The following is a 27,677-nucleotide window of genomic DNA, read 5'->3' on the forward strand; positions in this document are numbered from 1 at the left end:
GGTTAGGGATGTGACACGGCCCAACCCAGCAGCAACCCAGCAGGACTCCCTCACAAAACCAGGTACAACTGACACTAGATTACAACAAAGTCCTTGGTCCATTTGTAACGTAGCACTTACCTGCTAATGCTAAAGGAGCAAAGCCACTTTTAAAAAGGCTTCACGTCCCTAAGTCCAAATATGTGGTTGCATTGCTCTACAGATACCACGAGACAAGCGCAGGAGAGAGATGTGTAATTTATTCACTTTACAAAGAGAATGGTATTAAATTTGCCATAACAGTTCCATATAGACAAAGACAACTGTACATTGCACCAGCAGCCAGCTCACACGGCTCCCCGGACGCCCTGCGGCTCGGCGCCAGGAGGTACTCGCAGGGTCGGCTCCACCACGGATCTTACAAAGTCCCTTGGAGATAATGGTTTGGTTTTACATATTCACAGGTGGGAAAAAAGATAAATCCATCTGCCCAGCCCTTCCTTAGAGGGGAGCTTCCATCCATATAGTCCCTAGCCAGCAGTAAGTAAATACTAGCTCATTCTTTAAAAACAAAGAAAATGACTGATCCTTTGAAAAAGCTTTTCATAGCGCACCAAAATACTTAGTATACGTACATAAAAAGTCTTGAGTAAGATTATCTTAAAGATAACAGATATCCTAACACTGCCAAGAGTGGGTAATGAAAATGAAAAACATTAAATTACTGAATTATAAAAATATTTTCTTTGGGAAAAATTCCAAGGCTATCATTAATATCTAAAACCAAAGAGAAAAATAAACAATTGTTCTTTGATCCATTAGTAATTTAAATAAAAATGAACCTCTTCAAAAGCAGCTGTGACTTTTTTTTAAAAAGTTGCAGGTAATGAGGACTTTAAATCTATACACTAATGATTCTTACAGGCAAGTTGCAAATAAGAAAATCCCTTAATATGTCAAAAGCTTTAGTTTTTTCATTACCATAATTTTTAAAGTTTTGTTTAAAAAAATATCTCACGTGACAGTTAAAAAATAAGTGGTTATTTTTGGGAAGCACTCCAGATACTCCATCTGACCCAGGTCAGATTCCCAGTTACTAGACAGGCTAGGGGCACTGGTGGATTTTTCATCACAATCATTTTTGTTCCAGTTTTTAGTTATTCCTTCATTTTTTTATGAAAATGTTATAAACTAAACGTGCCAAATTGAAAAGCTCACTCGTGTTGCCTCACACCTGGACTCGATGAACAACACCGGCCTCAGATGAGTGCCGGCTCCTCCACGCATGTCCAGCCTGTGACCCCACAGGACATGTCTCCACTCAGGTCAGTTCCTCACAGAACCAACCGACTAGGGTGCTCAGAGTATAAAAATAGACCATGTATCGGACAATCGTGTCAGTACATTGCAGAAATTGTGTCTATTTACTGTGTAAAGTTTATTAACATCGACTGAAAGAATTATTTACACAGTTAGAATGCGGGGTGCTCAGGGCAGCAAGGTGGCGGGATCACCACTGCAAAGGTGGAAACGTGCGTGGTCTCTGGCCGCCTGGCACAGGCAGCCCTCCCCAGGAGGGTTGGCAGCACGAGCAAGGTCGAGCTGGTTCGCAGCTTCATGGCCGCTATCTTACTCCTCTTCACTTTCATTCTCTGGATCCAAGTCAGACTCCCCATTGAATTCCTTTTCACTTGCCATCTCTCTGTCCTCGCCATTTTCGTCTTTTTCTTGACCATCCTCCTCTTCTTCCTCCTCCTCTTCATCTGCCTCCTCATCTTTCCCACTTTCTTTCTCCTCCTCCTCTTCATCCCAATCATCCTGGTAGAAATACCAAAGAAGGAAAGCACTGTGAAAGGCTCATTTGTGTAACTATGAGGATATAAAGGCAGACTTATATACCAGGAAACAAACCACATACGTCAGAATCCTTATCTCCAATTTCACCGTCTGACTCCTCTTCAGAAGATTCTGTAGGGGAGGAACAATCGGTCTTAATTTCATGAACAAAGCAGAGACAACCTCCCTGAAAACAAAGCAGCGCCAGATTGTTGAGTTTACTTCCAGAAATAGTATTTATACTGAGCTACTGTCCATACAAGATGAAAACTAGTCATGGTAGCTCACACTTCAATCTCAGATACTCAAAGAGGCAGATCAAGAGAACTGTAATTTGGTACCACCGTAGGCAAAAAAAAAAATGGAAGACCCAGTATCAAGAAATAAATCAACTACTGTCGACATATGGTCTAATATCGACATTACATTTAAAGCCCTAGGCGAACGTTCTTGGGCTTGGCCACGTGGCTACTGTATATGTTCTTGATACATTGTATATTGTATATATGTCTACCTGACCTAGAGAAGAGATAGAAAAACAGGACGTAAGATATCACAAGAAATGTACACACTGCCCTACTATATAACTGTACCCTTTTTGCACAACACCTTGTCAAAAAATGTGTTCAATTAATAAACAAATAAATTTAAAAAAGAAATAAATCAAAGAGGGAGGGAAATGGGGAGGGGGGAAATGAGGGAGGAGGTAACAAGTAAACTAAGAAATGTACACACTGCCCTATGTATGAAACTAACCCCTCTGTACTTCACTTTGACAATGAAGAAATGAATCAAATTTGAAAGAAAAAAGAAAGAAATCAGGCACAGTGGAAAACACCTGTTTTCTCAGAAGACAAATGCAAGAAGATTGCAGTTTATGGCAGTCCCTGGCAAAAGCACAAGGCTCTAACAAAAAAAACAGCTAAAATAAAAGGAGGTGAAGGCCTGGCAGTTAAGTGTAGAGTGCTTGCCCAGTAAGCACAAGGTATGGTTGCAATAGCGCAAAAAAAAACAAAAAACAAAAAACAGTAAATTAATATTCTTTTTTTCCCTGAGACAAGATCTCATATAACCCAGTCTGGCCTCAAACTCACAGTTCTCCTGGCTTCAACCTCTCCAATATTGGGATCAGACTATGCATGATTATGCACAAAACATACATTACTCTCAAGTTTGCTATGTTTAAGCAGTTGTACAAAGGAAATGCCGTTCAACAAATCAGTTTATGAATAAAATTAAACCTGAATAGTGTCGACCATTCAACATTCCTAGCTGCCCCCCCCCCACCTTGCGCATTGTCCCCATTCCCTACTTTCCCCTTCATTTTTCTACCCTTCTCCCCTTGGCCCGCCACTGCTGGTGCTGATCTTGTTGGAACTTGAGCTAGTCATTCTAATATTTTATATGAGTTGAGCTCTCCATACAATCTATTACCCTTCAGTTAATTCATTTTTTAAATTAAATGTTATTGATAAGGAGATGTACAGAGGGTATAGTTACATAATAAGGTAGTGAGTACATTTCTTGTCATATTAGTTACACCCTCCTTCATTTTTCTTTCCCTTCCCCAGTTCAGATAAGCATATATACAATATCCAGTGTACCAGAATCACATATAGTGACCACAGGGGGTACGTCAAAGGAAATTTACCTAATACATTAAACATTTACAACAGTAAAATCCTCCTGTTTCCATCTCTTGGAGTTCATTTTGCTTAGCCTCCTCTTATATAATCATATGTATGTAGCTGTTGAGCTACTGTGCTCCTGGCAGGTCTAGCCTAGACCTTTTTATGTTTATTCAGTAATTGTTTGGTTTTGGAGACATGATGTAAAGTCGCTGACCAAAATATGTAGAAATACCATTTGAAAAGAAGTTTGTTGTTTTACAGACATGATCTCTACTGTTCTCCCCTCCCCCTCCAACATATCAGGGATACCATGCGCCTTTGTCCTCTGCGCTCTAGGCTTGTCTCGCTCAACATTATTCGTTCAAGATCTGACCATTTCCCTGTGAATGCCATTATTTTATCAATTCTCTTTTTTTTGCCATTACCTTTATTTTAAGTACACATTAAACAAGAGATTGATTGTCTAAAATCAAATGTAACACTTTTGAAAGAGTTAATTCACTCTTAACCAGTGGCATACCACATTCTAGCTACCACAAATGAGGGAAACCATGCAACCTCTATTTTTCTGAGTCTCGCTTACATCATTTAATATAATGTTTTAAGTCTTCTCATTTCCTTACTTATGGTACAATATCATTCTTTCCATTGGATAAATAAAATTCAATTGTGTGTATACACATACACATACACATACACACACACACACACACACACACACACACACACACACATTCCTATTTTCTTAATCCATTCGCCCATTGAGGAACATCTGGGTTAATTACATACATAACTACAGTGAACAAGGATGCAATGAACATGGTAGTGGCTAGAGGCTTTACTGTAACCTTGTTTGTGTTCAATTGGGTAAATGCCCAGGAGTGGAATTGCTGGGCAATAGGTTAGTTTCTATGTTTTACTTTCCAGAGTGATGAACAAGCTTACATCCCCACTAACACAGTATTAAGAGTTCTCTTTGGGCTGAATCCTCACTAGCATTTGCTATTATGTTCTTTCTTGATAACGTCTATTCTAACTGGGATGAGGAAATCTCAGTGTTGTTTTGATTTGCATTTCTTTTATGGCCAACAAGGTCCAGCGTTTCATGTGTCTCTTGGCCATTCTCATTTCCTCTTCAGATAAGTCTCTTTTTAGGTCTTCAGCCCATTTATTAAGGGGACCATTGGTTTCTCTGAGGATTTGTTTTGGAGGAACTTAATTTAGTTCTATGTATATTTTAGATGAGGCCTTTGTTGTATGGCCAGTAAAGAGCTTCTCTCAATCTGTGGGCTGTTTATCTTGCAAGGTATGTCCTTTGCCATAAAAAACCTCCACAGTTTCACACAATCCCATTTATCCAACCTTTCTTTGATTTGTTGTGTTTCTGGGCCTTTATTAAGAAAGGTTCATCCTGTGCCAAGGAGACCAAGTGTTTCTCCTATTCCTTCCTGCAATGTTCTCAGGTATCTGATTTCACAAGTCTTTGATCCATTTGGAATTGATTCTGGTGCAGGGTGATATATAAGGATCTAGCTTTAGTTTGTTACATGTGTTTAACCAATTCTCCAAGCATCATTTCTTGAAGAGGCTGTCTGTATTCCACCACCCCCCTTTTTTTTTGCCGGTCCTGGGCCTTGGACTCGGGGCCTGAGCACTGTCCCTGGCTTCTTTTTATTCGAGGCTACCACTCTGCCACGTGAGCCACAGCGCCACTTCTGGCCTTTTCTATATATGTGGTGCTGAGGCACTGAACCCAGGACTTCATATATAGAAGGCAAGCACTCTTGCCACTAGGCCCTATTCCCAGCCCCCATCCTATTTTTTTTAAGCTCCTTTATGAAAGAGTAAGTAGCCATTAGGTCTGCAGGTTCATTTGTGGGTCTTCAGGTCTATTCCATTGATACTCAGGCCGGTTCTTGTGCCAATACCAAGGCGTTTTTATTACTATAGCTTTGTAACCGAGTTTGAAGTTTGGTATTGATATTCCTCCAGCACTGTTCTTCCTGCTGAGGATTACTTTTGCTATTCGGGGTCTTTTATTGTCCAATATAAAATTTTTGGATTGCTTCTTCCATCTCATTGAAAGAATGCTGCAGATGCTCCTCAGGAGATGAATGGATCAAGAAAATGTAGTACATATACACAATGGAATTCTATGCCTTTATCAGAAAGAACACTGCCCCATTGTTAAGGAAAAGGAAAGGCTTGGGGGGGGGGGGGAGATCATACTAAGTGAAGTGAGCCAGATCCAAAGAAACATAGACTCTATGGTTTCCCTCATTGATAATAATTAGTACACGTCTAGGATAGTCCTAGAAAGATCACAATAGCTCAATGGCTATGTATGTATGCTAAGTGAAATGAACTCCAAGTTATGGAAATAAGTGGCTTATCATTGTTTTTGTTATGTTCAAGGTACCGCATAAATTTCTGCCATTTTCTTTTGTCTTTCTTCCCCATGGTTTTGCCCCTGATGCCACTGTAACTGATTTTGGTACCCTAGGTGTTGTATATATGTTTATCAGAAGTAGGATGGGAAAGGGAACACCAAAATAGAGACAAAGGGTAAAAGGTGAACCAATGCAACAGCAATACTTATTAAAAAAAACCTATATGCTGTAAACCAACTGTACAACTGGGGGGAAGGGAGAAAAATGAGGGAAGAGGTAACAAGTTTGACAAGAAATGTACCTACTGCCTTACATGGGAACTGTAACCCCTCTGATCACTTTGACAATAAGTGAGTAATTTTTTAAAAGGTAACTAACCACATTAATAAAACTTATGGACAAGACTGAATCTGCTTTAAAAAAAAAAAGCTTCAAGACATGTTAAGGAACAGCTAAGAAAGACAACAAAGGGCAAGCTAGACACTAAGCACAATTAATTTGGTTAGCTTTTCAGTGTACATGTTGTTGTACAGTGTTTAATACCCAGTACTGGGTATGTACATAATCATAAAAAGCTTATTAGCTTCAGATCTGAGAACACTTTGGGCTTTTTTTTTGTTTTGTTTTCAAATTAAGAATGCCCAATGGGGAAATATAAACAAAAACCCACACTCCAAAGATTTCAAATGTAAAGCACTCGGGCTCAGGCATATATATATGCGTGTGTGGTGCAGAGCCAGGCTGCGGATATGCAGTCAACTCACATGGAAACAATCCGTGTTTCACTTTTGATGCACAGAGGCATAGTCAACTCTCACCTCCACTCCACACACCCCACTCAGAGGAAGTGCCGTACTAAGGAATAAACCACCTTCAGTGACACTTTGCTAACAAGGAATGGAACAGCTGCTCAAAAGGCTTTATCATATAAATTCTAAGACAGAGTTTATACAATTTCCCTTTGGACATTTGTTTTACAAGCAGAGTTCTCTGGCCTCTTGGTCTCAAAACTCTCTTATATTCTTTTAAAAACTGAAGGCCTCAAAAGCTTTTCTTTATATAGGCGATGTTCACCTCTCATTACAAATTAAAACCCAAGCCTGGGGCGGGTAGCATACACCTACAATGCTAGCTACTTCGAAGGCTGAGATCTGAGGGGACAGGTGAGAAGGCCACCCAGGCAGGAAAGTCACTAAGACACTTATGTACACTAAACTACTAAAAAAGCCAGAAGTGGTACTGTGGCTAAGGTAGTACTGGGCTAGCCTTGAGGCAAAAGAAGCTTAGGGATAGCACTCAAGCCCTAAGGACAAAGGGGGGGGGGGGGGACGGACGGATTTAACTCCAGCCCAGGAACAATGGCCAGTAATCCTAGCTACTCAGGAGGCTGAGATCTAAGGATCACAGTTCAGAGCAAGTCCAAGACAATCTTATCTCTAATTAACCAGAAAAAAAGCAGGAAGGCATGGCTCACAGCTGGCAGAGTGCCAGCCCAGCCCCCTTTTTTTTTGGGGGGGGGGGGAACAAAACAAATGTAACTGGTAACTGAGAGCACAAAATTATGAGTTTTAGCCCTGGTACCATCACAGATGGATGGATGGATGGATGGATGAACAGACAAAAGAAATCTAAAATCCAAGTTTTAAATTTGAAAGTATACAATTCATTTACAGATTACAATGCCAGCCTTTTATGTACTTTAATAAAAACTAATAAATATTCCAAAACAAAGTATTTTGTGGACTGTGGGTGTGGCTTGAATTATAGTGCTTGCTTAGCAAGCTGCGGGCCCTGGGTTGAAACCCAAAACTATCCATACCCCCTCCACCAAAAAAATTTTGAGATGAATAACACAGTTGCATAGAGCTTTCTATTTTGACTTCTGTGTTCATTTTTAACCAATATTGCTTTGCATGGAGAAAACTCAGCATCACAAAAGACCTGCTGGAATGTACAAGATAACAAGAACACCAAGAAGAAAAGTCCAGACATTCCTGTAGCCCATGGCTGCAAGTATCCACTAAATGAGGGGACAGGCAAATTCTTAGCTGAGATTACAAAGTTGCTCTCTAAAGGGAACAACCACACCACACCATAGGGTTGCCATTTCTCTAGATCCTTTTTTTTTGGCCAGTCCTGGGGCTTGGACGCAGGGCCTGAGGGCTTCTTTTTGCTCAAGGATTGCACTCTGCCACTTGAGCCGCAGCCACTTCCCGCTTTTTCTGTTTATGTGGTACTGAGGAATCAAACCCAGGGCTTTTTTTTTTTTTTTTGGCCAGTCCTGGGCCTTGGACTCAGGGCCTGAGCACTGTCCCTGGCTTCTTCCCGCTCAAGGCTAGCACTCTGCCACAGCGCCGCTTCTGGCCGTTTTCTGTATACGTGGTGCTGGGGAATCGAACCTAGGGCCTCGTGTATCCGAGGCAGGCACTCTTGCCACTAGGCTATATCCCCAGCCCCAAACCCAGGGCTTTATACATGCTAGGCAAGCACTCTACCGCTAAGCCACATTCCCAGCCCCTCTCTAAATCCTTTGTACTATCTATTTTCAATTGCCCAATGTAGTGAAGTATAACTAGCATTTTAATTTGTATTTCCCTATCATGGCCATATTTTATATTTATTGGTCCTTTTTCTCCTCCCCAGAAAGTCATATATATAAGTATTTTTGTTTTTTCAATTACTAAAAATTTCCGTTAATACATTAATGAAATCCTCTTAAATGCCTTGTTTTTTTAGGTCACTTAAGATGCATAAAGACGTACTGATAATATGCAGACAGCATTAGATTTTATGATGCTAAATAACTGGCAATCCTTAAATAAACAAATGTAGTAAATAAACATTTAGAAGACCGTCTCAAACGTTACTTGATTTAATTAACACATTAATTGTACAAATTAACATGAAATGTTCTTTTCTTGCCTGTGCTTGTCTCTTAAATAAGGTTACATTTGATTTAAAAATGCTTTGTTTAGGTTGGAGATATGGCTTAGTGGTAGAGTGCTTATCTAGCATGCATGAAGCCCTGGTTTCAAATCCTCAGCACCACATCAGTAGAAAATGTGGTAAGTGGTAGAGTGCTAGCCTTGAGCAAAAGGAGCTCAGGGACAGTGCCCGGGCCCTGAGTTCAAGCCCTGGGACTGGAAGAGGGGAGGGGAGAAGAAAGGCTAAAAGACAAGAAATGCTTTTTGTACATAAAATATTAAATTTGGGGGTGGTACGGGGGTCTTAAAACTCAGAAATCTACCAATTAACTTTGCATCTAGCCCAACAAATATGATGTTCCTTGAAGGATTGACAAAACCATCTGTAAAAACCTCTGAACAGGGTGTTCTGAGTAAGCTAATTTTACACTTAGTAGCTTTAAGTTAATTTTAGCCATTGGTTTCCTAATAGATAAACCAGTATCACCTAGGGCTTTTTGTTTTGTTTTTGAAGTACTAAGGGAAATTCCTCTACCACTTGAGCTACACCTCCTAAACTTTTCTGTTACAAATTTCAAGTAAAGCCTTGAGTTTTTTATTTGGATAGACTCAGGAAGCAATCCTCCTACCTCCACCTCCCTAAGTAGGTGGAATTACAGGTATATAAAAATTATAGCCACATCTGGTTCTTAAACGTACTGATATAAAACTTGTTTGGGGATCTATTTAACCTTTTCATACCTAAGGCAGTTTTTCAATATCATATCATACTTCTGTTTCTTTTCTTTCCTTATTGTGTAAAAATTACTGCCACGGTATTTTATTAGAAGTATGCCAAAGATCTTACATGCATGCTTTTACAAACTAAGAAAACAAGTGACTGTGAGACATTAACCATCCAGCTGTAGATCCTATCTCCTCCCATCCTCCGTGAAACATTAACCATCCAGTTGTAGATCCTATCCTCCCACCCTCCACCTTTACCTTCTTCATACACCAATTTTGCCTTCTGTTCCGGAGAGGCCATTTTCTTCGTCCTCTCTGATGCTGTAACCTGAAAGACAACAGGACTTTGAAGTTGAGTATAAACCTCTCAAGTATCACAACCACCACCCACGGCTACTTCTGCAAACATCTACCTACTTGACCTCCACCACTTGTAATACAAAATGAAAAGGGCATTGCAAAAAAATTCAAGGCTGGGTATAGTAACACACGGCTGCAATCCTAGCTAACGCTGGAGACAGACTGGGAGGATTACAGTTAAAAAGGCCAGCCTAGGTAAAACATGACAGCAACCTCACTTCATTAAGTTGGGAGTGGTTGTACACACCTGTCATCCTAGCTACAGAGGCATACACAGGAGGATCAAAGTGCAAGGCTAATGGGGGGGGGGGGGGCGCACAGCACATGTGGTGGTGACAGTATTCTTCAGATTTACTCTGTAAAACTTGAAAGCTACCTGAAGTGATTAGTGTACACTTCTATACTTCTGAAATTGATCACAGGATTCTGATGTAGCAATTTCTTACTAATCAAGGCCGCTCTCAATGTTCAGGAAAACAACCGTTATGCCTCATTTCATTCCTATTGCTTCCAAACATTTTAGTGCACAACAACTGATTCACTCACTTGCGTGATTAGCAGAATAAGTTTGCCATGAAGGTGGGAGAGTTTCTGAAAAGTTTTTACTCTGCTTTCCATGAGCTGATAGAGTGTCCCCAGCTGGTGTACAAGATCAGGCAACTAGGGGAAAAAAAAAAAAAAAAACGACTTCATATTAGCATCACATTTATGGCAAGTCCCTGTAGAGCTATAAGAGATCCTATACTCACTCTCCCTTTTAGTTAGCCTTTACTTTCCCTACTATTTCTGACATTTGAGCAAGAAATAGCATTTCATTTGAATGTTAAAATGCTTTTAAGCAGAAATTTCCATCAAAAGATAAGGGGTATACCACTCCTGTGGCATCAATCCTGAACATCATGAGACCAGATATGATAAGAGTACATTCATGCTTATTGCCATACAATATTTACAATAACCAAAGTAAGGAAACAGCCCAGATACCGCACAAGAGATGAGTAGATCCAAAAAAATGTGGCACCTATACACAATGGAATACACAGCCGTTAGAATAAAATGTCATTTGAAGGGAAATGGATGATGCCAGAACAAATATGTTAAGACAGGTAAGCCAAGCTCAGAAAGACAAATGGCACATGTTCTCTCAGATCTAAAATGCTCTGGGATATGACAAATTATACAGGATTCTAGACACCCACACATGGTGTGGCCAAAAGAGGATAGTCTTAGGAGAGAAACACAAAAGCACGATGCCTAAAAGTGACTCTTCATATTTAAATAAAAATATACATACTGAAATGAATTCCCAAGACATGTAAACAAGACCTCTTTGTTTTTTTTAATTTTTGATGATTCTGTCTTCTTTACCTGAGGTTCTTCTTACCTTGTGTATGGTATATTCAAGTGTACATCTTCAGAAGGGTTGGGGGGTAGATACAGAACCCAAGGGAAAAGGATCAAAAAGTACAGCAGTGGAACTCACTGGACATGATGAAAGTGAACTATACAACTCAGGGGAGGAAGGGACTGGGAGAGGGTGAAAAAACAGAAGACACTACAGGAAAGAAAATGTAATCTGACGTATGTAATTGTAATGCCTCTATACATCACCTCTATAAAACAATTTTTAAATAACTAAGTATGCTGTTAAGGCCTCCTTATTCTATACATAGCCTTAAGCATTACACAACTTCTAGTACTTTCACCTCAGTAGTTAATTTAAGACATTGATTTCACTATAGCCCCTTCTGGATCTCTTCTTACTTTCCAAACAAATAACTGTCACCTATCCTTCAAGCCAGAGTCCTAAGGCCAGATGGCCGTTTGGGGGAGAGGGATGGGGGAAGGAGGTCAAGGGGGGTACTGGTCAGAGCCTGGGCACTCTGAACTTCTCCCCCAAGTCTAGCTCTACCAGTTAAACCACAGCTCCACTTACAGCTTTATTGTGGTTAACTAGAATTAAGAGTCTCATGGACTTCCCCGCCTGTGCTGGCGTTGAACCATGATCCTCAGATCTCAGCCTCCTCAGTAGCTAGGATTGCAAGTGTGAGCCACTGGTGCCTGGCTCAGATGGTAACTTTAGACTGCCCCTTGCTGACTGGCAATTCACTTCCAAGGACTACTACTGGCTGGGAGACTCAACCCATTCCAACTGTTGCTTCTCTATCCCCATTCCTGAGACAGACTTCTGTCTTGGCAGACTTCTACTCAGACACACAAAAAACAAACTGCTGGCCTCAAAGCAGCTTATCCACCAGCTTTCCCTATTTAAAACCACTGAGGAAAAAGAAGTCAGATGGTAAAAAAGGGAGAGCAACCAGGAGTTAGATAAGATAGTTAAGACCTATCCATTAAACTTTTAGGAAATTTTCCTGTAAAGTACTAGTCAAATAAAAGAAAAATTTTACCTCATGTTATTTCTAGCATAAGGCACAACTAATACACTGACAAAGTGCCCCAAATCACAGCCAGGTCTAAATAAGAAACCCTTGCCTAACCCCCAGTACTCACAAAGCTGAATTCAAGACCAGCCACATGAAACACTGTCTTAAAACAAAAACAAAAAAACACCAAAGCCCAGTGCTGGTAGTTTAGACCTACAATTCTAAATTAGGAAGCTGAGATCTGAGGATCACAATTCAAAGCCCAGGCAATAAACTCCAGTGATTCTTACCTCCAATTAACTACCAAAAAAGCCAAGTGGTAGAACATTGGGTCTTAAACAAACAAACAAAAAAGCACAGGGAGAGTGCCTAGGCCCTGAGTTCAAGGCCCAGGACTGATGTGCACACATACAAACACACCTCCAACTTAACACTATAACAAATAAGTGCATTTTTTTTACTAGGGTTATAGTTCAAGTGACAGAACACTTGTCTAGAAAGCATGAGGTCTTGAATTCTAGCCCTATTACATTAAAAGGGGGGGTCAGATGTTGGTGGCACACACCTGTATAATCCTAGCTAACTGAAGAGGTTGTGATCTGATGAGGGCAGTTCCAAGACAACTGGAAGAGACAAACCTGAGACTTTTATCTCTAATTAACCACCAAAACAAAACCAAAAGGAGGCTCAACTGGTAAAGTACTATTCATAAGGGAAAAGACAAGGAGAAAGGGCCTCAGCCCCAAGTTCAAGGCCAAGTACTAGCACCAAAGTGGGGGAAAGAGATTTAAACTTAGGTCAAGATATACAGAGTAAGAAAACAATTTGGTACATTCAATGGCACTCTCATAATGAAATCCCTTGTATAATATGTACAAATGGCTCCCCCAATTATAAAAAAAATCCTGTTGAAAAGGTAATTTGCATGAAACACCTGAAGGGTATTATGTTAATCCATAAAATTTCCCTTCCTGTGTTTTCAAAACCCCTCTATAGAATACATATTTCTTCTAAATCCAGAAGGGGAGTGGATGGGGGTGGGGGGAGACAGGTAGTATGAAAGGGTGCTTGTCAATTCCTAGGGAAAAACAGTCTGTAAAGGGAGAGTATAGTGAGTGAAGAAGAGATGAGTTATCAGCCATGTATCAAACATTATGACTACCAGTCCTGTCCTCAGGAAGACGTACCGTAGATAGGTATGATGCATGAACCGTTAACACACATTTCAGCCATTGGACCATTAACACAGCACTGAAAAAGAAGAAATCCAAGTAAACTAATATGCATTAACTCAAGACTATAGACAACCAACTATAAATGGGCAAGTGAGACCGATAAAACGTGTTCTTTGAAAATAACTACAATAAATTACTTCTGTACAGTTCAGTTTTTTTCACTGAATCTACCTGCATAATACTAATCTCTTAGGGTGTGGGGGCATGGAGTGAACAAGACAAAAACCCCTCTCTCAAACAATCCAAGAATGAAACCTCAATTTGACTTCACAACTAATGCCAGGTTCAGTAATCTTTATCCCAAGTGGCCTCAAATGATTTTCCATCTATGTTCATATTTGAACCCAGTGTCTATTTGCTATTAATAATAAAAAGCAAAAGCTTACGTGCCAACCATGAAGAGAATATAGACCAAAAGTGGGTGATATCAAAATTGTGAGCCAATCCTAATTAATTATTTATCTTTATGAGCCAACAGCGCTAACAGAATACATCAGAAAAGAAAAACTGTGTGGTACTGACAATATGGCTCAGTGGCAGAAGCCTATATACCAGCACTTGGAAGAGTAGACCACATGTGCAATCCCACATCTTGTCTCAAATACCAAAGTATCCCAAGAAATGGAAACGGTGTTTTTTTGTTGTTTTTGGTTTTTGTCTTGGAAAAAAGATATCTAGTGAAAAGTAAGTATAGTGTTTCAGCTAAAGCTGAAGGGGAAAGGGGGTGTACACTGAGTCTAGGACATTGCACATATTAAGTTAAGTGCTCTTCCACTGAGCAGTCATCAAGATAAAGACCACACTGCTAATAAAACTGACTTATAAAATGACTAAAATACAGTGATTCCCTCACCTATCGCAGATAGGTTCCAGAGACCCCTGCAATAGGTGAAAATCTGAAGGAGCAGCACTATACAGTTGTCCCTCACTATATCATGGTTCACTTCAAGCCATGATCCTCAGACCCCAGCCTCCTGAGCAGCTAGGATTACAGGTGTGAGACACTGGCGCCTGGCTCTATACAGGCATTTTTTTTTTACTAACAATTATTAAATATAAAATGGCATGAATAATACTGGACATTTCAAAAATTTTTGTCAGATTCTGGTGTTACCAAATTTCTACAATATTGAGGGTCGAATCCTGGACCACCAGAATGCTAAGCAAACACACTCTACCACTAAGCTATATCCCCAGCCGAGACGTTGCTGATTTTATCACTTCCAGTTTACTTACAAAAATTAAGCATCTCAGCTGGGTGTTATAGCACAGACCTGCCTGAAGTCTATAACCTCATCATCCGGTAGAGTGCCCGAGCTAGAAAGATGGCAAGTCCAAGGCCAGCTTGTGTACAAAATGAGAGCCTGTCTCAAAAAATGAGTCATTCCAGTCACTTAAACATCTTACCTAAACATCTTACCTATTTGGGTGTCCTTGCAACCGCTTGGTAAGCTAAGGGAGAAAAAACACTATTAAGAGCAGCATTTAGCATTTCTGAGACAGCCAATCTCCACCAACTCCCAGAATCCAATGACTGCAGTACAAAGTCACTCCATATACAATCTACTCACTCCCAACACAAAATAATCTTTCAATATTTTTAATTTAGTTTCACAAAAGTCTAAGGTTTACATAAACTTGCAGAATTGACAAACCAATGGAGACAGAAATAAAATAGGAATCACCACTACTAATAGATAAGGAATTTCTGAGGTGGCAACTATTCTATAACCAATGAACATCCTAAAAGCCACTAAATTGTATTCTTAAAAGGGGAGAGTTTTATAAGTCAATTTTCTTCCTAGTTTTTTAAAAATATATAGGTAAAAATTTTACCTTGAAGGAACATTCTTTTTTTCCCAGTCCTGGGGCTTGAACTCAACTCAGGGCCTGGGCACTGTCTTTCCCTGAACTTCTTTTGCTCACGGCTAGCTCTCTACCACTAGAGCTACAGTGCCACTTCCAGCCTTCTCTGTCTATATGGTATCGAGGAATTGAACCCAGGACTTCATGCATACTAGGCAAGCACTCTACCACTAAGCCACATTCCCAGCCTGAAGTAAAACATTCTAAGATGAGATTTTATTACGCTGTTTAAAAAACAAAAGAACACTTATTTTTCTCTACCAATAATGGTAAACTAGCCAATACTGTTAATACTAAAACTATTCTACCAAAATACTGCATGTTTGACTAATGTAATCCAGGTAAGGCTCCTAATTACAAAGTACCATTGCTTTTATAAGTCTAGTTTTTGGTAATTTGTTTCCACTCTTTCAAAGCTTCAGTGGAATTTATTGTACTCTTAAAAGAAAGGAAATTATTTTCCGTAAGGTAAACAAGGATTACAAAATGCCTTGGATTTTACATGTACACAGGCAGTTTCATCTTCACTGACACCCAGAATGGACATCTGGACAACTGGGATCTGGACAAGTTGGGAGTCATGCAACTCTGGATGCAAGCCTATTCCCTGGCTGCTACCTACCCACCCCTTTCTTAATACTGTGAAACAAACCTAGTTAGGCAAAGACAGGTCGCCCATCTGTCAGAAATCATGAAGGAACTCCACAGGGACAAGAAGCTGGACTATTACAAATCTATACACCCTTCTCCACAAGTCCCTACTGCTGGCAGAAGCCGGCAAAAAGCTTAGCAGCTCATCTACAAGACAGAAAGTCAAATACACAAAAATGTTTTCAATGTTGGCTTAGGATACCTTACAGGACATAATAGGAAAAGCCAAAGAAAGAACTAGGGGGCTCTGTCAGGACCGGCTTTCCGGCCAAGCATTTTCATCCACCTTTTCATCTGCCATTCACTGCAATGACATACACTTTCCTTACAAATTACAAGCCCATTCCCCTAGACACAACATTCTCCCCTCTATTTCACGTAACATGAGGACCTTACAAGGTAAAGAACAGTAATTACCTCTTGCAACAATGGGATAACAGCATGCAAGGGTATCCTTAACACAGTCTTCTTTATAAGGTTTAAATTCCTAGTTTGAAGTACTTTCTGTGAGAAAAATAAAAGGATCAAGATAAGCACTCTTAATCATGGGATACTACAAGACAAACTGTCTCTAAAACTGGCACAGGCAATAAGCTACCCACCACTGAGTTTGGTAAATCAAGGTTGGAAGAACTAGATGTTATTATGTCTTACAGATCCATGTACAGTTTTTCAGGCATCAAAATATTTCTTGTCAACTTATTTATACGAAACACAAAAGACCATCTCTAGACATTTACTATAGGTAAGTAAGTAACATTTTAGACATGTTCTCTACCCTCCATTTTACTAAGTCTGAACTACATCCAGGAGTCATCTCTGAAACAGTGAACAGAACAGCTCATAAATCAATTCAAGTGATAGTTAGTGCCTGCCTAACAAGTACCAAGTGCTCAGTCCAAACCCCAGTACCGCCACTAAAACAGAAAGGGATAGGGAGAACCAAACAATAACATTGCACTTATGGGAGTTTTTCTTTCTATGATGCTGATACTGACGAATGAACTCAGGGCCTTGATTTTATCACTCAAAGCTTCGAAAAAAACTGAGTTGGACTACAGGTTTCTAATTTATTTTTTACCAATTCCTAACATATCCTTCCAAATTCCATCAGATTTTATTTACCTATAAAACAATGTACCAAAAGCAGGAGTTGAGGCCACCTTGGGCTTTAGAACTAAGAAAGAAAAAGCCACTGGAAGCAGTGGCTCACTTCTATAGTCATAGCTACTCAGGAGCTACTCGTATCCAGAGGATCTTGGTTCTAAGCCAGTCCCCAAAGTCCCCAAAACAACCAGCAACAAGCAAAACTTGATTGAATGGCTTACAAGATTGAGGACCATCCCAGAAACCACAAAATGCTCAGTTCAAATGCCCCAGAGAATAGGGGGGTAGACATTGATACCTAGGGCACTTGACTAAGGCCTTAGGTTCAATAACCAGTACCACAAAAACAAGCCAACAAATAGCAAAATAAGCTAATTTTTAAGCATATTTAAAATACTTTGTACAGTATGCTGCAACCTAACATTCATGTATCCAGAGTGTACTTGATGAGAATTCCTCATCACTTCCTTTTTATATATCGGTTTTCATAAAGTTCCAATCGTCTAGACAAATGACTGGAGAAGTACTGCACATCACTTTTTGAGATCCATCATGCTTTTTAAAAATCCTTCATCTTTCTTCCAAACCAAGCTATACTGTCTTAAGTGACTAAGGAAAGTGGCTATAGAATATAATCACAAAATTGTTGTTGCCCACTGTTTATACTCAAAGTTTGAGAACTGTAAATCAGTGGTAGAGCATTTGTTTAGCATGTACTACAGATTAGGTCCCCAGCACCACAAAACGGACAACTGCTAGACTATCTCCAGAATTTTTATACAAAGAAAACTATGTAATGAGCCCTTCATCCATTCTTTTTTAATTTGTTTTGTTTTTGTTGCCAGACATGGGGCATGGACTCAGGGCCTGAGCATTGTCCCTGGCTTCTTTCTGTCCAAGGCTAGCACTCTACCTCTTGGGCCACAGCTCCACTTCTAGCTTTTTTCTATATATGTGATGCCGAGGAATCGAACCCAGGGCTTCATGTATACAAGGTGAGCACCTTACCACTAAGCCATATTCCCAGCCCCCTTCATCCATTCTTAATTCTCTCCTTTTTGGGGGTGGGGGTGTGGGAGGGGGTGTACTGGGGCTTTAAGTTGGAGCACAGTTATTTTTGGTCACACCTGGAAATATACCAATTGAGCCATGTCTCTAGATCCAGATTTTTCCCAGTTAATCAGAGATTTTCAGGTTTCAGTATCCTGAGTAGCTAGGGTAAGCCACAGGCATTTAGTTCTCCTTATATTTTTGATAAATTATTAACCTATCAGTTTATCTATTGAATCATTTCCATTCATTCATGCAGAAAGATGTTTAGCTATTAGAATTAAAGTGGCTATAGGTATTCAAGCAGAATGACTAGATTAGTTGCATCCTTTGTTAATTGACAAACTGGTTTCCAAAGTGCCTTTACCATTTCACATAAACATGATTACAAATTAGGAACACATTTACATGTGTTTTAACTGTCCATTTGAATTCTTCTAGGAAGCATCTATTCAAACTTGTTATCAAACTTGTTATTCTTTTGATTCTTGTTATTAAGAGTGTCTCTAAGTATTTTCTAGACAAAACTTTATCTAAAAGTGTTTTTTCCCAATATATGGCTAGTCTTTCCACGGCTCTAATGTTATGTTTTTTTGTTTTGTTTTTGGAAGCAGGATCTTACTAAGTAACTTACATTGTCTTGAGCTCACAACCTTTGTGCCTCAGCTTCCAGTGTGCTGGGATTGCAGGCACTACTACTACTAGTATGACTTGCCTAACATTGACTCTTCAAGAGCAGTAAGCTTCTAATGAGAGAAATCCATTGACCTGTTTTTTCCTTTTAACTTTAATAAAATGTGTTTAAGGAGCTTACTTTCTTCTACAAGTTTAGTTTTCAGACCTTATATTTCCATCTGTGGCCTATTCTATGTTGATTTTCAAGAAAGCTTGAGGTAAAGCAACTTTCCCAATTATTTGATATTATTCTAAGCTCTATTTCATTCTCTTAATCCCCATTTTCTTTCACTAGCATCCAAACATACTGAGTTTATCTCTCCCCGCCCCCCTTGGGTCCGGGCTTGAACTCTGAGCCTGAGTGCTATCCCTGAGCTCTTCAGCTCAAGGATAGAGCTTTACCAATTGAACCACAGCACCACGTCAGGTTTTCTGGTAGCTAACTGGAGATAAGAATATCATGGACTTTCTTGCCCATGCTGGCTTCATTTGAACCATGAAACTCAGATCTCAGCCTCATGAATAGCTAGGATAACAGGTGTGAGTCACTAACACCCAGCTTTTACTTTTTACCTTAAAGGATAGAGGGTAATTCTTCCAAAGTTACTATTTTTGTTGCTTTGGTTATATTTCATGTCTCTTGAACTTTCAGAGAAATTTAGGATCCTTTGTCAATTTCTAAAATGTAGCTGACACTGGCTATTTTAATTGACTTTTAATTATGAGTAGGTTAAACACATTAATTAGGAGAGACTTCCTCACTGTTACAATACTGAAAATTCTAACATATCTCCAGGGGTTAATCTCTATTTCCTTAAGTCTCTGTTTATTCTCTCAAGTGTTGCAATTTTCTTTTTTCTTGCCAGTCCTAGGGCTTGAACTCAAGGCCTGGGCACTGTCCCTGAGCAAAAAGCTCAAGGATAACACTCTACCACTTGAGCCATAATGCTACTTCCACCTTTTCATGTGCTACTGAGGAATTGAACCCATGACTTCATGGATGCTAGGCAAGGGCTCTGCAACTAAACCACGCTGCCAGCCCCAAGTGTTACATTTTTCAATTGGAGGTATAGTCATCAACATTACATTTACCCAAATGCTATTTGGTACTATTAACTGAAAGTGGAACCTTTGCAAAATATTTAAGTAAATGTTCTATTTTAAAGCATTTATCATTTATGGATGTTATCAATTACACACAAAGCACTAAGTTTCTATTTGCATTAAGCTGTAAATTATTTCGCTAGGTTACATTTCTTCTGCCTTACTATTGCCATAATTTTCCAGTCCAGTTTTCTGGGACAGGTATTTTACCCTCCTTGTTGTATTCTTGTCCTTGCTCACTTCCTGTACTCTTCCTTCCATGTATGTGTCTTTACACTGCAGGTTGTTTGTGTTTTGACTTGGCTCTTTCTTTTTCTGCGTATAAAATGGGTTAAATACCACAAGAATATGGCTGTATTTTTTAGCTATTTTTAAAAAGAGGCTGTTTGGAAAGCTCTTCACTGTAACTTTCATAATTACCTTCAAATTTCTAGATCTAAATTACTATACATAGCAAACACACTGAGCAGAGTAGCAAAATGAGTAATACCACAAAGAACCTAGCTTTCTTTTAAAAAAATATCAACTATAAGAGACTTAAGCCAATCAGCCAAGTACAATGTGGATTTTATTGGGATCCTATTTGGAAGAAATAAAAAATAAGAACAAAGGCTTATGGTTATAAGGAAATGTAATCATCAAGGACATTTGGTATTTTACATAATTGATGTTTACTTGTATAGAATGTAATGAATGGTGGTTGTTTTTCAACTGAATAGAGGTAGGGGTATTATGTATATCCCTAGATGAAATATTTGATCATTTCTAAGAAATCATAACCTAGGAGATATTTTTGCCTATGTTTCTTTACCACAATAAATTAAAACCAACCTTCTAAAACACCTACATTCACAAACTACTTTGAAGGTAATTTGTGGTTCAAAGATTGGATTCCTTTCTTTTGACCAAATTATGCAAACATTAAATACTATGAATAAGATGAAATAAAAGACACTTACACTTTAGATTTAAGTCACAGCTATACTAATTCAAAGTACAACACTTGTGAATCATTAAGAAAGCACTTAACAAAGTGAAAATTAATCTGCTTTAACATTAAATTCAATTGTTTACACACAAATTTTCTAAATTGAAATTGAAGGACTACTTTTGAGTAACTTCACACGAACAGTCACTAACTTACACAAAAATTATAAATACTTCTCTTTATACAGTTTCTGGTACTTTACCTCAAAATATTTTACAATATAACCCCCACCCCTCCTGAATTTCCCTCAAGCCTCCTACCCATTGCCAAGGTTCCACCTCACCGGCCCCTCTCACGGCCAGGGGGAAATAAGTTTCTGGAATCCAGAGTAAAAACTCAGGAACGCATTTTCCTACAGAAAAAAATATAAATTGTGATCTAGAATGCTGAGTGTTACAGTTCAGCTATACTTTATACAGGCTTTGGTAAGCTAAAGCCTAAGAACCTAACAAAACTCTGAACAGTATTTCTATGAGAAAATGCATTCCAGGTTTAAAAGATTCAACACAATCCCATGGTAGGTTAGTGACTGTCTGTATAATGCCACCAAGTAATAAATACATTTGACCGAGCTCGAAATCATTGTTAAAAACTGCCATATAGCACGATTATCACTCTGAGAATGTGCTCCTAAGTGAAAATAAACATTTTTTTCAGTGAAAAGTGGCTGTAATACTTACATTTAGCATTTCGAAATCATTGCTCTCTAAACCCTGTGTCAGAAGAACTGGAAAGCTATTCGTCTGCAGAAGGTCCTCCTTATTTCCTTTTGTATCTATATCCATTGCTCCCAGGCGTTCTTCAATGCTAACCTATATGACAGAAATTACTTAAGGTTTAACCAGACCAGGCCTCAAACTGACAAGTACAAATATATTCAGCTCATCTCAATCCAATCTCACTACAGGAATATAGAGACAATAGTGACACTGGCATCTAAGATTCCAGATTCTAGAAAAGAGAGAGAGAGACAGAGAGAGGAAGAGGGGAAGGAAGGAAGGAAGGAAGGAAGGAAGGAAGGAAGGAAGGAAGGAAGGAAGGAAGGAAGGAAGGAAGGAAGGAAGGAAAGAGAAGCATATGATTAGAAAATATAAGTCATTCCCTTCACAGGAATTCAAGAGCCTAGAATCTTGTTGTACTATAGGGCAAGAAAAGAACTATCAAGTCTTAACTATCCCTTGGCATTAAGCTCAGATCAAGTAAAAGGAAACAAAGTATCAAAGGAGCAATGTTGCTCCTAAACAACTGTAAAACATTTTTAATTAGGTAGAATATGCCTTACTGAAGTGTCCTTGATAAGTAATACATTTTTAAGTACAAATATATTGCAATTTACTATACAAAGACCCAACTCAATGTAACTGATTCCTGACTAAAGCTAGCCTAAGAGATTATAGCCTAGGAAAGCCCACCAATGAGCTCTGGAAAACTCCCTACACTTGGTTTAACCTACATTAAAAACATTAAAACAGCAGGAGGAAATTAGAAATGAATTTAGGCCAAGCCATTAAGAAAAAAAGTTTGCACTTCATTTTTAAGGTCAAGTATCATATTATGAAGGAATATTTTTGCATTAAGAGCTGGGTCATCTCCAATCCTCCGTCAAATAAAGAACCATAAACATTAACTCTTAAAAAATGTTCCTTTTCTAGAAATACAAATTAAAACAACTTTGAAATTTCATCTCACCCCAGTTAGATTGGCCAACATCAAGAATTCAAACAAATGGTGGCGGGGATATGGGGGGAAAGGAACTATACTGCTTTGTTGGTGGCAATGTAAACTAATGTAACTCTGGCAGTATGGAGGTTTCTCAAAAAACGAAATGTTAAATCTTCCCACAACACAACCATACCACTCCAGGGCATCTACCCAGAAGATTACAGGTCAGGATATGGTAAAGATACACATCCATGCTCACTGCTACACTATTCCCAATAACCAAGTTATGGAACCAGCCCAGATAATCTACAACAGATGAGGGGATTCATAAAATAGGGCACACATATACAATGGAATCCATTAAAGATTAATATTGCACCATTTACAGACAAATGGATGGACCTAGAACAAATCATATTAAGTGAGGTAAGCCAAGCACAGACAGACAAATGGCACATGTTTTCTCTTACGTAGAAGCTAGATCTTAAGTATGACTGGACATCAAGGACTCTGACATTCATACAGACTAAAGAAAGATACCCTTAGAGGAGGAACACAAAGGTTTAACTCCTCTGGATATTTAAAGTACTATTTATGAAAGCTAGCTCCACAAAATGGAAAACATGGCTTTTTTCTGTTGATGGTGGTAAAGACTTATTTTTGCTTTGAGCTTTTTTCTTATTTGGGAAGGGAGGGAGAGAGGGCAAATGCAATCACGCTACTCAACATACACTATGTAGAAAATGAACTATATCACTTATAATCTGGAACAGGAGGGGGAAAGTGAAGGGTGACATTGTCCAAAAAGGAAAATGGTAATCCCCCTGCACAACACATTAGTAATAATAGAATTGTGTATGTTTAAGGTCTTTTCTAGAATAAAACAGTGAAAATCCTACTTGCTCAAGAATGAAGAATGTAAATGGCATATGAAAAAAGACTGCAGTGTAGATATAGTAAGCATAGAAAGGGACAGGGTTCAGGAGGAGAATAAGACATCAAGTTTATAAGGATGGTTTATAGACTAATAAGACCCACTTTTAAAGTCCAACTGCGGGGGGGTAGGGGGGGAGACGGAGAAGGGGAAGGGGAAAATGAGGGAGGAGATAACAAGTTACACAAGAAATGTACCCACTGCCTTACATATGAAACTATAACCCCTCTATATATCACTTTAACAATAAATAGTTTTGTTTTGTTTTAAGACCAACTGCCACGAAAACTGCCAGGATTGCTCAGACAGCCAAGAGAAAATGAGGCATCACTGGAATTCAGCAACATGCGAAACCCAATGGAAATCATCACAGCAAACCATGGCTTAATTTATTCAAATTCCTGCCATCCATTTAACTATAAACGGCTAATCTTTTATCTTGTTTTAGTTCCATTTTCTCTGAACAAAGACTGAGTCTCGCAAAGGTATCAATCTAAATAAGGTGCTTGAAATAAAAATGATGCATCAACAGCAATCTCAGCAAACCTCTGAAAACCTAACTTTTTGGCTCTATGCAAAATATCTGTTAAGCATTCTGAAACCTCATATTCGAGTGGCTGCATTACCTCTTTACCCCCTAATTTCCTCTTGCTGTCTACTTCCTTTGCTTGTGGGGGAAGAGGAGGCTTGACAGGCGCATGGTGTCCAGGGATTCCAGGAACCAGGACTTTTACTTCAGAATCCATGACTGGTGTTCTCACCTGTCCAACACAGTATCAGGGGTATGGAAAAGAAAATGCTTTAGCTCCTAAGCTTTAACAATGTGAAAACAAACAGCTTTCTAAAGGCTTTTCTTCAGGAAATACAATGTAACTTATTTACCATAAGAACTCAAAATAAGCATTAATAAAAATTTTAGCAAATTAAGTTGTTTTTTGTACCCATCATGGGGCTTGAACTCAAGGCCTAGGAAACTGACTCTTGAGGTTTTTTTGATCAAGGCTAGTACACTAGTACCATTTGAGGCACAGCTCTACTTCAAGCTTTTGGGTAGTTACTTGGATGCAAGAGCCACTGAGACTCTCCTACTCAGACCGGCTTCAAACTGCCATCATTAAATCTCAGCCTCCTGAGTAGGTAGGATTTCAGGCATAAGGCACCGGCACCCAGTAGCAAGTAAGTCTTTACATAATATACTGAACGTTGATGTTTTTATAACTTACATTAAGAGTTAAAAGGAGGGAAAAGTCTACTGATTAAGCAGAAAACAGACTTTTTAAATGTTAAAAAGTAAGTCTACATATTATGACTCCGTCAGAATTCAGTCTACCAGAAATGCTCAGACAGCCAAGAGAAAGGTGTCATCTCTGAAACTCAGCCAGAAGCGAAACCATGTGGATGTCATCATAGCAAGTCATAGCCTTCCCTTTCTCATTAAACCACCCAACAGTAAACACCAAGTGACATTCATAAGCGGAGAAAGCACTGATATTCTTCTATGTGTTAATAAATTCCAGCCGAGCTATGGTTTAATTGCAACCTGAAATACAGCATTCTTCTAAACAACGTTGTATATCATTGATAAAATCATTTACTGAAGTCTGTTACTGAGATGACCATACATGTGAACAGAGAGGAACTAAAGAAAATCTAAAACTGTTAGCCATCAATACAGTAACTCAGTAAACAGGGGTACAGAAATAAAACCTTACAGTTTGGTTATCTAGAGGCACAATCCCATAAAATTTGCAAGATCACATCACAAAGAACCATTAAAGAAAAGCCAGGGCTGGGAATATGGCCTAGCGGCAAGAGTGCTTGCCTCATATACATGAAGCCCTGGGTTTGATTCCCCAGCACCACATATATAGAAAATGGCCAGAAGTGGCGCTGTGGCTCAAGTGGCAGAGTGCTAGCCTTGAGCAAAAAGAAGCCAGGGACAGCGCTCAGGCCCTGAGTCCAAGGCCCAAGGACTGGCAACAACAACAACAAAAAAAAGGGAGGGGGGGGGGAAATAGCTTCCAATTTCAAAAAAAAAAAAGAAAAGCCAGGCATGGAGACACACAACTGTAATCTTAGCACTCAGGAGGCAGAGGCAAGATTTTGAGTTCCAAGCCAACCTGGGCTATGGAATCTGTTCTCCCCATTACCACTACCCTCCTATCCCCCGGCCCCCCCAAAAACAGATAAACACAGTATAAATATACTACATGTTAATCAATTCAATCTCATTGCAATTCTCAAATTTACACCTGTAATGTGCTCACCTTTGTCACAGCCGTTTCTACTTTGGGGGCCCAGGAATTTGAAATATCCCGTACTAAACACATATGAGCTTCTTTGGAGTTTAAAGCCTGGAAATAGGGAGTTTTAAAGGGGGGGGTGAAAGAAAATAAACCATGTCAAAAAAGCAACTTGGAATAAGAACAAAGTGAAAAATAATAATACATTCTTATAAAAAAATACAACTATATAACAAGTAGAAAAATATTTAACAGTGGTGAGTTACCACTCTGACAGCTGCTGAGTTAAACTGGAAACATGGGTTCAATGTTTACTTCCTTACTTACAAACTATTTCAATTTTTCGCACACATAGTTTTTTGGGTTTTTTTTTTTTGCCAGCCTGGGGCTTGGACTCAGGTCCTGAGCACTGTCCCTGGCTTCTTTTTGCTCAAGGCTAGCATAGCACTCTGCCACCTGAGCCACAGCGCCACCTTTGGCCGTTTTCTATATATGTGGTGCTGGGGAATCGAACCCTGGGCTTCATGTATACAAGGCAAGCGCTCTTGCCACTAGGCCACATCCCCAGCCCCACACATAGTTTTAAAAGACCAACAGTTTTAAGATATACCAGATTTTAAAAGTTCACATCTTATAAAGAAAAATCTGTGCGCAAAAGTGAATAGTGACTTAAATTTAACCAAAAAAATAATCTTTAAAAAAGAAAATCTCCTCTAAAATTTGCTAGTTGTCCTTCCCACAAGCCAAAGATGGATTTGGTAACTAACAAAATGCTTTGAAATGGATCTGTGTGTGCCTATTACATGCAGCCAATTACGTATGTAACAAAAAAGTGTGGTACCAGGCATCAGTGGCTCACGCCTGTAATCCTAGCTACTCATGAGGGGGAGGAGGATCACGGTTCAAAGTTAACCCAGGCAGGAAAATCTAGGAAACTCTCCCTCCAATTAACCAGGGCAGAAAAAAAGGAGTGGAAGCCATGACTCACATAACAACACATCAGATTAGAGAGAAAAGGCTAAGTGACAGAGTATAAGCCCTGAGTTCAAGATCTAGTACCAGGCATATATGCAGGCAAGCACACACACACAACCTATGATTTGATGTGATTCTATATGCTATTATTACCAGTCAATATCTATAAAAGCAAACAGGTAACCAGCTATTTCTAGAAAGGAGCGTCACATGTGGCAAAGCAGGCATGTCCATAGCTTCAATTAACTAGTCTCCTTTATTCACCTCAGCAAGACAAAATTTACTTCTGTACAACAGAAGGGTATGCTACGGGTATGCACAAATTTTCTCCCTTTTTTATTAAACTATGTGCGTGTTTTTTTTTTTTTTACCAGTTCTTGGGGCTTGAACTCAGGGCCTGAGCACTGTCCCTGGTTTCCTTTTGCTGCCACTTGAGCCACAGCACCACTTCCAACTTTTTCTGTTTATGTGGTGCTAAGGAATCAAAACCCAGGGCTTCATGCATGCTGAGCAAGCACTCTGCTGCTAATCCGCATTCCCAGCCCCAATGCATATTAATTTTTAAAAGTACTCTATGTGAGAAAAGAATGTGGCTCAAAGCGGGGTGCCAATGGCTCATGCCTGTAATCCTAGCTACTCAGGAGACTGAGATCTGAGGATCACGGTTCAAAAGCCAGGGCAGGAAAGTTTGTGAGACTCTTATCTACAATTAACCACTAGAAAACTAGAAGTGGCAGAGTAGCTCAAGTAGCAGAGCGCTAGCCTTGAATTGAAGAGCTCAGGGCAATGCATGGGCCTAGAGTTTAAGCCCCACAACTGAGAGAGAGAGAGAGAGAGAGAGAGAGAGAGAGAGAGAGAGAGAGAGAGAGAGAGAGAGAGAGAGAGAGAGAGAGAATAGTAGAGTGCTTGCCTAGGATATATGAGGCCCTAGTACTAAGACCTGGCACCTCAGGAAAA

At 39.4% G+C, this 27,677-nt stretch overlaps 1 protein-coding gene and 2 non-coding genes across 4 annotated transcripts in view; all 3 read right to left on the bottom strand.

Annotated features, from left to right (window-relative positions):
• Positions 1–221: 221 nt before the first annotated feature.
• The window catches only part of Wdr43 (WD repeat domain 43), a 52,217-nt gene continuing 24,761 nt past the window's right edge, over positions 222–27,677 (bottom strand). Inside the window, exons 9-18 of one of the 2 annotated variants that reach the window (XM_048353200.1) lie at positions 25,770–25,856; positions 24,129–24,263; positions 21,587–21,718; positions 16,400–16,486; positions 14,886–14,917; positions 13,418–13,481; positions 10,393–10,506; positions 9,745–9,814; positions 1,898–1,947; positions 222–1,797 (exon numbers count right to left, since the gene is read on the bottom strand). In XM_048353200.1, coding sequence (XP_048209157.1) covers positions 1,609–1,797; positions 1,898–1,947; positions 9,745–9,814; positions 10,393–10,506; positions 13,418–13,481; positions 14,886–14,917; positions 16,400–16,486; positions 21,587–21,718; positions 24,129–24,263; positions 25,770–25,856 — 960 coding nt within the window. In that variant the 3' untranslated portion in view covers positions 222–1,608. Of the gene's footprint in view, positions 1,798–1,897; positions 1,948–9,570; positions 9,679–9,727; positions 9,815–10,392; positions 10,507–13,417; positions 13,482–14,885; positions 14,918–16,399; positions 16,487–21,586; positions 21,719–24,128; positions 24,264–25,769; positions 25,857–27,677 lie in introns of those variants that run through there. The other variant, XM_048353201.1, reaches the window with a different exon arrangement.
• On the bottom strand, positions 23,800–23,878 carry LOC125356945. Its single transcript, XR_007211987.1, has one exon. It is a non-coding gene; the product is annotated as a small nucleolar RNA SNORD53/SNORD92 (small nucleolar RNA).
• Positions 24,838–24,915, bottom strand: LOC125356944. Its single transcript, XR_007211986.1, has one exon. It is a non-coding gene; the product is annotated as a small nucleolar RNA SNORD53/SNORD92 (small nucleolar RNA).

Source organism: Perognathus longimembris, chromosome 8 (assembly GCF_023159225.1).
Source record: "Perognathus longimembris pacificus isolate PPM17 chromosome 8, ASM2315922v1, whole genome shotgun sequence".
Classification (NCBI taxonomy): domain Eukaryota; kingdom Metazoa; phylum Chordata; class Mammalia; order Rodentia; family Heteromyidae; genus Perognathus; species Perognathus longimembris.